This window comes from Plectrocnemia conspersa, unplaced genomic scaffold, assembly GCF_051122295.1.
Source record: "Plectrocnemia conspersa isolate PC_06_02 unplaced genomic scaffold, ASM5112229v1 ptg000004l, whole genome shotgun sequence".
NCBI classification, from domain to species: Eukaryota; Metazoa; Arthropoda; class Insecta; order Trichoptera; family Polycentropodidae; genus Plectrocnemia; species Plectrocnemia conspersa.
The window spans coordinates 699,321-715,896 of record NW_028277168.1 but is presented as its reverse complement, the minus strand read 5'-3'; the positions used below and the strand labels follow the sequence as shown (position 1 = coordinate 715,896).

At 30.1% G+C, this 16,576-nt stretch overlaps 1 protein-coding gene across 1 annotated transcript in view; it reads right to left on the bottom strand.

Annotated features, from left to right (window-relative positions):
* Positions 1–1,418: 1,418 nt before the first annotated feature.
* Positions 1,419–16,576, bottom strand: part of LOC148235552 (uncharacterized) — a 65,978-nt gene continuing 50,820 nt past the window's right edge. The window contains exons 3-6 of the mRNA XM_088184532.1: positions 11,194–11,699; positions 10,327–10,543; positions 8,176–8,505; positions 1,419–1,990 (exon numbers count right to left, since the gene is read on the bottom strand). Of these exons, the coding sequence (XP_088040658.1) occupies positions 1,878–1,990; positions 8,176–8,505; positions 10,327–10,543; positions 11,194–11,699 (1,166 nt within the window). The 3' untranslated portion in view covers positions 1,419–1,877. The remainder of the gene's footprint in view (positions 1,991–8,175; positions 8,506–10,326; positions 10,544–11,193; positions 11,700–16,576) is intronic.

The window sequence follows — 16,576 nt, the reverse complement described above, 5'->3', positions numbered from 1 at the left end:
CAGACGGAATTTTCCTAATATATTTTAGGCGAAATCATTTGTATGAAAGATAAAGTTTGCTTTCTAAGAAGTATCTAATAAAAGGCAACTACTATTTTGCTCTTAAAATGCATATATATAAATCTATTTAAGATATGTTGTTAGCTATTTTTCATTAAGTTAATATTATATTTAATTTTATTTTCTATAAAAAATGTAAGCTAACGTGATAAAAAAAATCAAACTAGCACTATTGATTGTGATTTTTATACATATTTCATGTTCACTGGCTTTTCCTAATTACACATAAAAATATTTATACCATTAATCAAAATTAGTCTAATTTTATTTTAACTTAAACTCAGTGAATCATATTCAATATATTTACACAACCAAATATTCAAATGAAACAATTTATTTTCATTAGACTCAAATATTTTAAGAATTTTCTTTGTATTCTTTCTATTAATAAATAATATTTTATTTTACCGCGACTGTCGATATTATTTATTATACGAAAAGAAATTGAAAGCTTTCTATATTTATTGCTAATAAACAATGTAATGTATTTACAATAATTAATTCACTTAAAAATATATTAATATAAGAGCTTTCGTTAAAATAAATTTAAACGAAATCCTATTGATTAAAACACTAGAATTACCGGATTTTAACTTTAAAATTCGTACAATATTTTTTTCTCCTCACTGAATTATATTTTGACTTTTATAATGATTATTAATATGAATTTAATTAGATATGCACCATTTAAAATGATTGGTCACTAAAAATATGTATGTTAAGTCATACATAAATATAATTAAACTTAATCAGTTTTCATTGTAAATACTTTTAAGAATCTTTAAACTAATTCAAAGTAAAAAATAATATTTTTATATTTCTCAAATTTTTTTAATGACTAAAAAAATTATTTATATAATTCTAAAAAATAATTAAAATCGACAAGATATTGAAAAATATTATCGGCATACCTGAAAAGTGCTCAGGCAACATAAACGATGCACTTTATCACAGTGAAGGATCGATGAGTAATGACAGATTGTCGACACCTCCCTTCGGCAAATTAAAAAAGTAATTCATTAAATTCACGCTATATTGATAGTGCAATAAATTGTTTTTCTACGCTCCTATCAACAAGACACTCAGGTACAAATACCTTATTGCTATCTTGTAGAGATTTAATTTTTTTATTTTCTTTAAATCCTTACCAACAGCAACGAGTACTTCGCTTCCCCAAAAGTCCAGAAAATGAAACTATAATCGAAGACATCGTGAATCAACGTGCATACTAAACCTTCACTTAAACGTTGTATTAAATATAATATAAACATAATGTAAAATGTTCGTTTTGTATGAAGTCAAATTAAAATTGTTGGCTATTTTTAATTCAAAATGCGTCATATATTTTTATATAAAAATTTATTTTTGATATCAGAAATATTTTAAATATAAAATATTTCACATATTTCTCAGAACGAGGGGAAAAATAACGAACCTTGCAATCTAACCTTTGATTCAATTACAAAAATAAAACAAAATTCAACAATAACAACCATAAAAATAACGTTTTGTTATTTCAACTCATGGCACACAGCATGTTCGTTAAATTTTCACTCATCCGATACATTTTCGTTACATAATCACCTCTGTTTTGTTTCAATATACAATGCATATATTTACATTTTACAAAAACTCGTTTATTGTATAATATATATTTTTCGGTAATAACGTTATCAATATCTCGTTTAATAATTAACAATTATTGTTTTGAATACATACTTTGCTCTAATACACATTACACGACGTCCTATCCCCGTAAGCTCAATCTTTCGACTTTCCATCTTTTACTATTGATATCAACAAGTGGCCAGGTGTACTCAACTAGGGTCCCTGGCGAAGGCGATCACGAACAGCGTCGCGATGGCCAGAAGGATCAGGTAAGCTCGCGGACCCTCGTTGCTGGACCCCTGCTGAAGTTCGGCGAGGCTCTCTGCGAAAAAATATGATTTAAGAGGTCAGTGTTTTTGACAAATAAATCAAGTTGACACTCAAAATATTGCCTTAACTAAAAAATACGTTCAGCTTCTTTAAAAAAATATTATCCATATAAATAACACAATTCAAGAACAATAAACATAAATTGTATTGACGACAATGTAATATGAAATGAAAAAAATTGTTGAAGACATAATCTATTGATTGAATAAAAGAGGTTGCGATATTTTTTTAAATGTGTATCTTTCTTCCTATTTTGTCATTTATTAAATTACATTAGAGTATAGATTTTTTTTATGATTCAAAACTAGTTGTAAAACAACAGAAATTATGTGTAAAATTAGGATAGGTACTGTTAAAAAAACATAGAACTAAAAAATATATTACAGGTACAAGATCATTAAAGATGTATTACTATTTTTAATAAAGATTTACTGTATGATTAAATACATTTGTTCGCTAGTACATCAGCTAGTTGGGTACCGCAAGAAAAAATTCAAATAAAAAATTCTCTGTCACGAAAATAATTCTCTGATTTTTTACGCATAAGAAACGAATAAAAAGTGGTCTGTACAATTTAAAAAAAATAGTATTACAGTTATTTTCAATAAATTGGCAAAATGCACCAAAAACTGTGATGTCTGTTCTCTGAACACAAAAATCAATATAGTTTATTTTTTGTACGGCATTTCATAATTGGTCACTTAATGTTGATCTAGTTAAATAATATTAAAAAGTCTAATAATTAGCCTAATCTAGGCTAAGCCAATAATTAAAAAAAAAATGTTGTAGATTAAGGTAGTAACTTAGGTTAGGTACTTAATATTATAAATGAATTATGTATTACATATATAAATTATAAAAATGTTTTAACAAATAGAGAACTTGTTGAATTTTTTTTATTTAACAAAGCCAATTAAAAATGTTTAAAAAAATGTATGATTTGCCCGTAGAAATTTTAGTGGCCAAAACTTGGGCAGTGAATCTTGAATCGTCATCCAAAAACGACCACGCACTTTGCCCTTGGGTCCGACGCCGAGGCTTTTGCCCCTGGCATATTGAGCCTTAATAAAAATCCATATCAACTGTCAAATTTGATAACATATTTTATTTTAAATATTTTTCATTCTATATAATACATCATAAACGCGCGAACGCTGATTAGCTAACACGCGCGCATACGCGGAGCTAAGTGGGTGGTAAAACTGGTGGTTTTGGAGAGTGGCGCCGTGATATTTAACAAGTAGCCTATTTTTAAAGAGTTGATTCAAAATTAAAATTTGATACACAACATACTTTTTCTATTAAATATTATTTTAGGGTTATGTTTATTTTCTCTACAATAATCTCACTAGTATATTATAATAATTTATGCAAAAATCATGCTAAAGAATCATTTTTTTTTATTTTAAATAAGTATGGCAGACTTTAGCTCAATGCGTCACAACGGGTTAAAAACTAGCAAATTTTTTATTACAAATCTGACCAGTATGACTTGACAGGTATCCCCAATGCGTCATTATGTCTATTATGCAAACAATTAATATTTTATTAAATATAAAAAAATCCTCATTGCTATCATTAAAAATCGCTCGTGTAAAAAGAACGTTTCCAAGCGCTAACGTCATGGCCGCGGCGGGAAGAATAAAGGACGTGATCAAGACTCTCTAGGGCACTCGCTGAGCATTGACTGATTGTCGACACTACGCTACGCCAATAATATATTTAATTGTAATACAACGCTCCTGTATTCCCCTTATATAGGTTTCTAGAATTTTTACCAAATTTATATAACAACAAAAGGTATTTCGCTTCTCTGGAATTATAGACAATGAAGTCGTATTTAACGACCATATGAATTAGGAATTTCAAAACACTAATCATCCAAAAAAAATTCAAGTGATATTATTGCAAACTTTTGCAAAAAACATACAAAATCATAAAAAAATCACTCTCAAGTCATCAACGGACGTATTTTTGCTTAAAACAGGTCTATCTGTACTTCAGAAAAAAATCTTGAATTTCAGACATTAGTGTAATATTCAAGGACGCTACGAAATAGTGTATCTTACCTAAAAAAAAATTCTGACACATCAGATTAAAAGTTTGTGTCACAATACTATTTGTAGCATTTAAATAACCAACTCATGCTATGCGACTGATTCGTTTAATTATTGAATTAAACCTTTCAACATATAGTGCAGTTTAAATCATTAAAACAGCCATAGTTTGGCGTAATAATATACCCTATAACTACCCAGAACTTGCATAATCGCTACAGGGACTTAAAAAAACGCTAATTCTTAGCAATGCTTTAAAATAATAAATTCTTAAAAACAATAATGGCCTCGCAACGAATTATTATTTGTAATTATCGAACAGTCACCAACCGTGGAACTTTAAAACCAACTATCACTAAAAAGGATTATTTGGAGGCAGAACGATATGCTCATTATGACTTATCTCATATAGGTTTTTTTATAGTTTTTCGGAGTACCATTTTAAAATATGTGACACTCGATCACATTATTAAAATCACTAAACTCTACTCAACTCTCAAGACTTGTCAATTTGACTTATCGAAGCATGAAGCTGATATTTACATTTTTATGCACACGTTTTTGGTCATATATTATATATGTTGTACCATAATTAACAGTAAAATTCACACCACCCATCCCCAAAATATCAAGTGTTTGAGGAGCTTTACCTATATTATGGTTACTGTCTTATATTTTTGTTTGCTTATAACAAAGTTCACTTCTTAAATTATTACAATAAACATGGAAAATAATTTTAATTAAAATAGTTTTAAATAAGAGTAATAATAATTCATAAGCAAAGTTTAGGACTAAAAGTTCAATGTAAATAATCGCTGTTTATATATTATTTAAATATATTATCTCTAATACAAAAGTATAGTATGATTAACATATGTATTTTTTATTAAAGAGTCGGGAACAGAGACATGCGTGACTAATTTGGGTATGCGTAACAATGTAGTAAACCATTCCCCGGGCAATTTTGCTTCATCCTTCCCTGTTTTTTCTATTTACACTTATAGATATGTACTATAAACTAGCAAAAAATATTTAGTTTAACAAATGTATTTTGTACAATTCAGCAAAACAGATAATCAAATGTGAGTATTTTAAACAGCTTTAATTGTATAATAAAAATAAACTCTTTATACAAATAAAATTAATGTATTAGTAAATAAATTTTAAATGATTTTTTTAAGATTTTTAAATAAAAATCTCAACACTATATAGGCCGATGACACGACACTTGTGCCATACAATCATTAGCAGTCGATGGCACAGAATGTGTACCACGATTGTATCAAGCATTATTAGTCTAAGCCACAATCCATTTATTATTATTTTTTTAATAATGCAAAAATCCTAAAACCATTGAAAAAAATATTATATTAATATTATTTAACAAGTTGCGCAGCCAGTATTATTATTATCTTTATAAATATTTGTTTTAATAAAATTAAAAATTAGTAAGACAAGAATGGTTTGGCCTAATAATAATATCAGAAAACAATAAACATTTTAGAGCAGCATATAATTTCACTGGCGCCTATTATTTTAAGTTATATTTTCACTAATAAAAATATATATCTACTAGTAAAAATATATTTGAACTTCACTACTAAAAAATACAGAAAAATACATATGCATCGTCGGCACTTTTGAACTTGGGAATACTTGGAGTTGAAAAAAATATTTCTTGCATAATAATGAAATACATTGTATTAAATTAATTTTAAATATAACATATTTCATTAAATTTATTAAAAATAAAAGTGAAAATAGTTTATTATTATCTATATGTAACTAAATAAATAATTTTCTCAAATTGATAAATAAATAAACAACAAAGCAAAGGCTTAAATATATCTAAAAGAAAAACAATTTGCACACATATTATAATAAATAGAAATTAAATTAAATCAAATTACAATTAAATAAACGACTAATTATGTGTGAATATATTAACAAATATAAAGATACTTAAAATAAATAAAATATTTTATCTCCCATTTCAAATCAACAATTTCTTTATTCAGATAAGGTGTTTCTCGTAAATATATCAAAAGCCAAATTATCGGATTTTGCCAACAAAAGGGTTATTATTCTCAACGCCCCATCGTATAAGTATATAAACCTACAGTGATTACTGCTAAAGAAGACGACAAAGATCAAGACAAGCACATCTGATGCTCAAAACATTGTTGGCGCTAAAAGAATATGTATTATCTATAAAAAGAAAAACCATTTCAGAATAATAAAAGAGACAAATATACCTTGTGTTTTCAGGACACATACAAAAAAAATATTAAAAATTCAAAAGCTCCTATCCGAGCTTTTGCTCGTTCGGCGGAATTCAAGCGTGACACGATGTGAGTGTATCTTTTTGTTTGTTTTTTTTACAAAAAATATAAAGTCCCATTTTATTTTAATGATATTGGAATAATGAACGCTTCAATAAATAATCTCTTAGGATTCCAGGACAAGTGTCAATTTACATGGGACAGATGTCTAAAAGCTTCTTTGGTTGATTTATAATGTAACATGAACATAATCGAGTAGAAGATTTTAAATTTTTTAAAACGGCTTTGTTCAAAGCATTATTTATTACCTTGACGTAAAAAATATTTATAGTTACCAAAAAACATATTATTTAATCACATAAGAAAAATAAAATTTGTGTTCAAATTCGCTGTCGCACGCATCATATCTCTAATGCCAAGAGACTTACAATATATTTTTTTAACTGCTCTTTGATAAAAATATTTAATGTTTTCTGAATTAAATAAATTTAAATCTTATGTAAAATATATTATAATATTTTTCACAAATCCATATTTCAACTTGATAAAAAAAAATTTTCTTACGAATTTAAAAATATATTCTAATGATTAAATTAAATTTTTAATGGTGTTAGGTTATTTAAACAGAATATAATCTATATATGTGAGTGATAACGCAATTTTAGCTTGGTAATAAAATCTTCAGTAAAAATAACATAGCTTCCAAGTCCAAACACAGCATCGAAATCGTTCCAAAGCAACTCGCTTCTAAAAAAATTACACCCAGAAACAATAAAGTATTAAGTTAAGATCAAGTTTGTCTCAAGTAATACAGAACTATTGGACTACAAACGTCAACCAAACTGGTGTGATTGTGCTTTTGCAAAAGTTTTGGTGCTTTAGTTTTGTAGTTTGTAGTTGTAAAAAATCTATAATACGCTCATTTGCACGTTATATGATTTTTAAATGGTGGGCTTAGAAAATTTATCGACAGCAATTAATCGTTTGCATAAATAATTTATATAATTTATATAAACTTATTGCACATTTTATATTAAAAATAATATTTTTTTGCAGATGTTATTTTACCATCCGCGCAGTAAATAAATACATTTTCACTGATATTGAATATTAGAATTATAAATTATTTGTTTAATAAATTTAAACTGGCCTAGTACGTAAAATTATATGTATACAATTGAAAATATAACTTCACTGTAACAGTTGCGAAACGTATATTTTCTGTTCAAACCCAAACCTCATCCAATGAAAGTTCTAATACTAATTATAAAAATAATACTTGTGATTAAGTTTGAGTATAAACGGCAAATAAACATCTCAAAACAGTGCAATTGCGTTTTATAGATATTTTAAAACAGCATATAATTAAAACTTCCTGAAAAACATCTTGATTTAAAAAAATATTTCTTAGACTAGCCACACCGTCAATCAACCAATAAATACGCATATTTAAATAAGCGCATCTTATTGCTAGCGATCATTTGTAGACTATAAAATGTTTATTCGATCAATTAACACGGCGGTAAATTGCTGGCGGTGAAATGCGGGTGATAATTTTTCTTATTATTTAAACAAAACTCGTGAGCAACTGTAGCGATTATGGCAATGGCAATAAAAATGTAAACTATATAAGCTTGTTCTTTAGCATGTAGTCCATAAAAAATTCGCTATTAAGAACTGAGAAGAACATATCAAATACTAATCAGGTTTATTTAACATCTGTGGGGTAAAGGAGATAGCGCACAGATGTACATTTGTTCATCTGTGCGCTAGCTCTTTTAGTATATACATCCCTAGTGATCGATATAATGTGTAATTAATAAAATGTAGTCACATACCGTTAAGCACGTGCACCAGCACTGTGTAAGCATACTGCACCGCATGTGGCACTGCACACGTGTAGTTGCCTGCGTCATGCGGTGCCAGACGATTCACCCTCAGGGTGCTGTCGACGCCGTTGCCACTGCGTAGCGCCACAGACTTGACGGCGACACCGCCCCTGCTGGCGTCGCGGTGTAGTTCGCGCGTGCCGTGTAGCCACCAGACGGCCCCCTCAGCACCAGCGCCTCCTCCTCGCACCCGACACTTCAAAGACAGCGTGGAGCCCGCCTCGTAGTACTGCTCACGTAGGGGCTCACCCGAATCGTCGACTATTGCCACAAGCATGCCTAAAGAAAAAAACACATTAAATTAAATAAACCGCTAAAACCCCCGTGGGTACCGTCGCTCGTCGTCGTTGACAACAAACAATAATATTGTTAGATACACAAAACTACTTCTATCAGAACGTGCTAATAACATTAAAATTTAATATTAACCCCAACAATGAGAGCTTAATATTTAATGTTTTACTTACAATAATATTTTTACATAATATAATTCATTTTATGCTCTTTTTCAAATTCACTTTTTATATACATATTTTTATACAGAATATGATAAAATTATAATATATTTTATTTATAAATAACAACATTCATTTATTTCCAGTCTAAATTATTTTTCCTTTGGTGCTAAGTTATTGCTATAACAAACACCAGAATTTGTAACATAATTGTGTAATTGTGTCAAACGCTTTTGCAATTTAAAATGTTTATTATATATCTGTTACTTTATACATTATACAGAAAAACATATGTATAAAAAATATTTTTAATGTCCGTGTCGGCGAGCTTTTTACAGTCTTACACAATTGCGTTTCGGAAATCACAATATAGAAAGCATAATTGTAATATCATAAGTACGTATACATTAATATATTATTAGGATTTGCGCCGAAAATAGAATGTGGTTTTGCTCCTGCTTTTTAATTGCGTGTTTCGAATGCCTTTATAAAACTTTCTACAAATATTTCCATAACTTGGTGTATCATGTTAATGTACATACGTGAACAAAAATACAATTGCTTTCAATAAATTATTTTATTTAATCTTACTTTTTGCTTCAAAATGTTTAATAATAATAATATAACTATTTATTATTAGATTGTCCTGATTTATAAAATAAAAGCTTTACCACCGTTTTTTCAAAATATCCAGAATCTAGCATTAAAACCTATGACATTTATTTAGACTCCAAGATAAAATTGAATAAACACATTTTTATACTCAGAGTTTGCTTAAATCGCGACCCTTAGATTTATATTTAAAAACATAAGCGCAATTATTACAAAAAATAAATCTTATAACACAAATAATTGAATAAATTTTAGCATTTGCTTGCTGGGAGTGGAGTAACACAAGTAATAACTCAAAATTGCAAGTAATCTAAAATTAATTAATTTACAACAATTTTATACTAAACTAAAAAGACTGTATAAAAAGCAACTGATACTAATTATTCAAGAATAAACTAACACGTTAACTATTTTTTTAAGAATATGATAAATTTAATTATAAGCACAAATATATATTGTTTTAAAGGCAGAACGTATTTTAATGGTTCCAGATTATAAGTCCGTTGTTTATTTCTTTCTTTCAACTAAATTTTTACGGGCTTTTAGCTTTTTATTTTAAATAATAACCATTTACGTTTTATTTAATGTTTTAATTTATCGTGTTAAATATAAAAATAGTACTAAACCAATAATATTGACTAAAATTTTAAATAAGAATTCTTTTTTATAAATACATTAAAAAGCATAGCTATGATTGACAAAAATATTTTGGAACGATACGGATGAAGTGAGTCGTTACCCCGTCTTTCTCTACACCTAATATCAAATTTAATCCTTTGCTTTATTCCGATCTCTCGTATATAATACATGCATATATTCACGTCTTATTACATGGCAAAGTCACCTATCGCATATTACTAACCGTACAACCAACATTTAACATTTAACAACACAAAACACACTCAATTCAAAGGCACGTCAGATTAAATCACATCTACTTCCGTGAACGTATTCTCCTTCTGACATATGCACATATGTGTACACATTTGTATTAGAAGTGAAATTTCTCTCTGGTTAAATTCAAGCTACTTACTCCGCACTTGCAGGTTGACGCTAATGACCCTTGGCGGATGAGTTGACAGCTGGCACTCGTATAATCCCTCGTCCGAAGTGTTGGTCGATGTAATCTGCAGCCGCCAGTTTCCTGGGTACCTGAACTGCACAGCAAATCTGGTGTCTCCGGTGTACGTCTGGGCGCCAACAGTCAACAGCATGGGAGGCTCTCCGGGCTGCCGCTTTAACCACGACACCTGATGGATATAAATCGTATTTATACTGCCTTTAAACTGGGTTAAAAACACCTCAAAGTAGGGTGTACAAACCACAGGTCCCAACCCTCTCAAGGATTTAGATAAACTTTTTTGGGTCGCAAAATACAAAGGAATTTAATTATTAAAATAGCAAAATTTACATTAATTTATGTAATGGCAGAAGAAGTGAACATGAAATAACCCTAATAGTCGCCAGATGGAGTGCCAAGTGACGCGACCCAAATCGCGTACTCTCTCAGTCTCTTAACAACTGTCGAACAATCAACACGTAATGAGGGTAACGTGTTCATAGTATGGCTTATGGCTTGCAATTTCCAGTACAGATTTGAACATAAAATAAATCAAGAGTTCTTTACAATCGCATACCTCGCATTGGGTTCGTATAAATATTTTTTATAAATGTATTTCAAATTAAACAAATATTTTTAAGCACACGCATAAATAAAAATATTGTTTTATTCAGACCCCTAACAAGCCAGAAGCGTAAGCGCAAGTCCTACAAAAAAATCACCTCGATTATAAAATGTAAAAATATCCATGGATCGTGACAAAATTTTAAAATAATAAAATAATTTGCGCCTCAAAGCTAAAATATCGATTTTTTATATATTTAAAAATATATATCATACCGTTTTATCTCTTAGTAAACTGACTCGGCAATCAAACAATGCAGTCTCTCCAGCTTGAACCACGATGGTGCTGTTATCTCCAATTCCATCTTCAAACTGAGGTCCGTAGCGTCCTTCGTGCTCATGCTTGGTCCCTTGCCAAGACCTCGGAGGACCACCTACATTGAAAACTGTCCCAACCCTACCGCTAACGTTCACCACAGCTTCTGGCACAGTGGGACTCACGACAGTTACTACTGCCACCACTGTTGTCGAAGTCACGGCACTTTCAGTCGTCGTTGCACTATGGTTGTTACTCACTAACGTCACTTCACTTTTCACATCATCCAATTGTGGCACTTTAAACGATTTGTTAATGTCGACCGTTTGGTTTCCCAGACGCAGCAGATTAGGTAGTCTGGTGGTTGATGTGCTGAAGACAGTGGAAGACCATGAAGTCGTGACCCACATTTCCGCAGTGGGAGCTTGCGTCAGATTCACTTGAGTCGCTCGAGTAGTGGGTGGATCTAAAAATAAAAATAATATAACAGCATAATTAAATTGGTCTTAACGCCACAATGGCAGCAAGCATTTAGCATTTGCACATGGATATTCAATGCAAAGGCAATAGGATATTGGACTAATAATTTTTTTAAATCCTATATTTTTCCAGATTTTTAAAATGGGCTTAGATACCCTAATGATAGACACGCGTTGCTTATTTTTTTATTACAACAAGGTATGGCAACCTACAAATAAGATTTAACTAGCAGACTGATCAAAGTCGGTGATATTTATATATTTAATTATAAATTAATATGTGTAATAAAATTTATACATAAATAAATAAAATTGGAATCTGCTGCCATGGCTCGAACCCGTGTACTCTGATTTACCAGTGTGAGACTATTTTATTACGGCAAGCAAATGAAAGTGATAACAATATCGGTTTTTACGCAAGATAGACGCATTGTCTATCGTGTATTCTTTACGCAAAAAAAATAGTTTTTCTGGTGTTTGTGATATGTGTAGTTTTTAATTATTACGCAATTGTGGTATTCAGTATTATCTTCTATTGTATTTCCTTTTCATTATATTTATAGTAAATGCAATGTAAAGTCATAGAGCATCCAAAACACATATATGAAAATGCAAATATTTTATCGTTAAATGATTAGAGTTACGATATAGCTATAAAGAAAATGCACGATCGAAAGCTTGTTCTAGTAAGTGTTTTTAAAAATTCTCTCTGATCGCTCGGTCGTGGAAAGTTAAACAGCCGTTATTAAAAAATATAAAAAAGTGGAATTGGTAAGTTGGGTAAAAAACGGTCTTATCGCAGCATAGCTAAGCTTATCAGCAGCCGTTTTTTTCCGGTAATGTGGCTATTATGCTTAAGCGCCTTATTTTCACGGGGCATGTCTGTTCACAAATTGGGTTTCAAGGAAAATATATTGGAAAGGTATCGGAGTCACTTATGAATTTAAACGCTTGTCTTATTCAAACTTCGATGCTAAAAGCAAATTGTTAGAAGATATCGTAAAAAGTAAATTAAAGAATCTCTCCGTTATAAATAATATTCATTAATGCAAAACTTTCATACTTTATTACAGTTTAAGAAATAAAAGTTGGATCGTCTTATACATCTCGCTATTATGAATATAACGCGCTTGATGATATTATTATTTAATTTTTTAATACAATCGTTTTTTTTTCGATAAGCGTATTTTGTGCTAAAATTCCTCTCAGATCTTCTCGCTGTAAATCTTCACAAAAAATCGTGCCTTAACAAAAAAAAAACGATAAAAACTCACTCAGAACCGGGGCGAAGTTTATAAAATTATCCTCTTAGCAATAATTTTTCGATATTGATTACCTTCGTCGAGGGCTAGAGAGGCACTTAGTCCAGGCAAATTTTGCGCCCTCGGTAGGATTTTTCGCAAAGGGTCGAAAGATTGCCCAAGTTCTGATATATCGCTTTAGTTTTATCACGGGGGACTGTTTGGCCCTCTCTGAGGTCCGACCCTCTCTGCGGTGCCCTTGACAAATGTTCATTATTAAATGTTGAATCCCCTATCTGCCTAATTTTATCAAATTATTATCGTCTAACACAAACGCTCAATTTAGTTCGCGCGTTATTAATAATTTAATCCATGTGCTAGTGAAGGGTTATTTAACGGCGTGTAATAATATAACGCGTTATATACTCGTTAATTAGCAAAAATGATGAAATGTATGTCTCGGAGTTCATTAATTATTAAACGGGCTAAATTCAATAGGTGTGCGTTGGCTCAAGGGCGCTGAAAGTTCAACGTAAACATTGGTTTAAGATTGATTAATTACTATGAGGATTAAGTGTTTTTATTACATATGTATTAATTCAGTTATATTATTATATGTCTAATATAATTAAATCCTAGATTTATCGAACATAATTTGTATCGCTTGAACTGCATCACCACTTTTGATATTTAAAAGAACTTAATCACAGTTTTCTGTGGAAAGAACAGCATAAAAATAGTTTTAAAAGCAATAAATTAGCAAATGAACTCATAGAAAGTCGCGATCGCGTCTCTCATCCTTGACCGTTGCGGCCAAGACGTCAGCGCTTGAGAATGTCCTCTTGCACGAGCCATCCACCTTCTCAACGAGACTAACATAATGTATTTGCACATAAATTTAAGGTGTGCACTATTTTTTTAATTTTTTTAAATTTAATTTAACATTTTGTATGAATCTTCTGAACATATAATACATAAATAATAATTTGATTGAAATATATATTACTTTTAATTCTAACTGCTTTATATTTTTTCTTTATTTACTAATGTAAATTAGTGAATTTATTTGTAAAATATTTTTTAATTAAATAGATGTAGGATCCTACAACCAATTTTTTACGCAATATTACCTAACTAATCCATCTTTTACGCAATTTTAACATCGCTGCTTTGTCGTCAATCGAATTATGCTTTACGGCGTAAACAAAGTCATATAATTAACGTAATTATGTTCGGTTTACGGTGCGGCCATAATTAGTTATGGTCATTTGCCGAAATTTATAATTACGACTGCGGCAAAATGACAAAATCCAGACAATTTGGCACCATTTTTACTTTCTTAAGTTTTCGGGGAAATTGCGTAATCTTTTGTATATTATTATAATTATAAACGAAAGATGCGGTCGTATAGCTATAAGGATATTGTGGGGACAATATTATATTTGACGCGCGCTGTTGCCGTGAAATCCGTAATTAATTCACGTGTCACTAGCAACGTAAAGTAAGACCTGCTAACTGCAAACAGATTCTAATTAGCTGGAGTTTATATTTAAAACTTAATTTTTTTAATAATATAATAATGTAGTAAAAGTGTTACAGTGCTCAAAAAAATTATAAACATGCGCAAGTAATTAGCAATATTTTGCGTTTTAGGGGTTTTATGCACCTACACAATTAATTAAAATGTCATTTGCATTACCATTTTAAACAAAAAAAAATCGGTTTAAAACATTCTTTAACAATGGAAGAGAGATCTCCTGACTAAACAACTTATATATTATTTATTTTAATAATTTATTTAGCAAATATAACTTATTATTTATACACTCAACAAATTTAATAAAAACATATTATTATTAATTTCTTAACGCACGAAAATGTTTCTTTATTTAATTAAGAAAACCCGCTACGTTTTTTTTTTCAGATTGTGCTATGAATATAAATATACAAATTTATTCCTCTGGCCGTACTCCATTTGTTATAATTATTTATACACCTAAACATTATTATAATGTTTAGATGTATAAATATAAGTAACGTTTAGTTGGACTACAACAGAGGTTTTTAACCTTAATGTTACTATGCCTCATATTTAAAGAAAAAAATCTTGGCTCTCTAATATTATTTTAATGTTACTTAGGCACCTTTTTAAATAGAAAGAATTAGTTTTTCTTGAACAAATACAGAATAAGGTTTAAGGTTTTCTATTGTGATGAATGAACTGTTTTAGCACAAAGTTTTATTAATAAAAGATCTACTTAGTAGAATTATGTTTTGCTACGAAAAAAGGATGATATTTCTATTTTATAAGAGCATATTCAACACTTTAAATGTTTTTGTATCACATGATAATTATATCAGTACTATATTTTCCAAAGTTATCGATTACAACAGGTTGTATATTGACAAATAAATTATGTGCACAATGCGAACTTTGTAAAAACAAGTTTATTGAAATTATGTGAAAAATTGCATTTGAGATATTTTAAATTTTTTTTAATATTATTTAAATATTCAAGAACAAAACATTTTACTGTGGGGTGCTATTTAAAATCCAGAAACAGAACAGATTGTTAAAAAATTGGCAGCATACCGCGGATGGGGATGATAGCCAAATAAGTATTTTATACAGCAAAGGACTTACGGATTTACTTTATAATGAACAAAAGACTTACTTCATAATATTTTACATTTAATTAGATATTTGTTATTATTTTATTATTATTTTTAGGGTTGAGGTCGCATCAGCAGAAAATTTTCACATAGGCACAAAATAAACGCATGACGTTTAATTAACAGCTTTAATATTCAGCCACCAAGCAAACCCGTCAAAGCGTCGGTATTCTCAGAATCCCAAACACAGCATCTCTGAATGCATAAGCACACCGTGGGAATCCTGAAAATTGTGAGAAAAAACTGTCTGTGTGCGTGGAGCTCTCCCCAGTCGTTTTTACGCTTGTTATCGATGTCTTACTCTATCTATTTCCCACCGGAAGGCGGCCTAATTTATTGATTGCTCTTCCTTTTTCTCTTACCCTCGGCGAAATAAAAAAAAACACCACACTAAAGTCCTGCAGATTCTTTTCGGATACCTCTGACAATTTATAGACGGAAGCCGAAACGAAATTTCGCAGCGCGTGGGCGCCGAACGCTTGTTTTATTTCGCTACGAGGATTAACCGCGCGCGAATGATACGTGATATTGTCAATGTCGTTAAATAATAAATTGGCGATATTAATACAAATTGCCACTGTTTTCCGTCGTGTGTGTGTGTTTGTTGTTTTTGAGATAATAGATAAATACGCAATGCGCGAAACGCCGCATTGCGTACAACGGTATCGAAACTAACTTTAAAACTATTTGCAAAAATGTTCAACTGTAGCGCAGGGTTTTTACGTGAATGTTTTTAATATTACGCATACAGACATTGGCGAAATTTTAAACGAAAGCCTCTGTTAAAATAAATAGTTCCAGTTCCATTTATTTGTTTAAAAAACATTGGCAATAAAACATTGTTTTCAATAAATCAAAATGCACTACAAAACTTCTTTCTCAAACCTTTTTTAAACAGCAACATTCCTAAGAAAATTCACTGACATACTATTTTGTAACTATTCAAATAT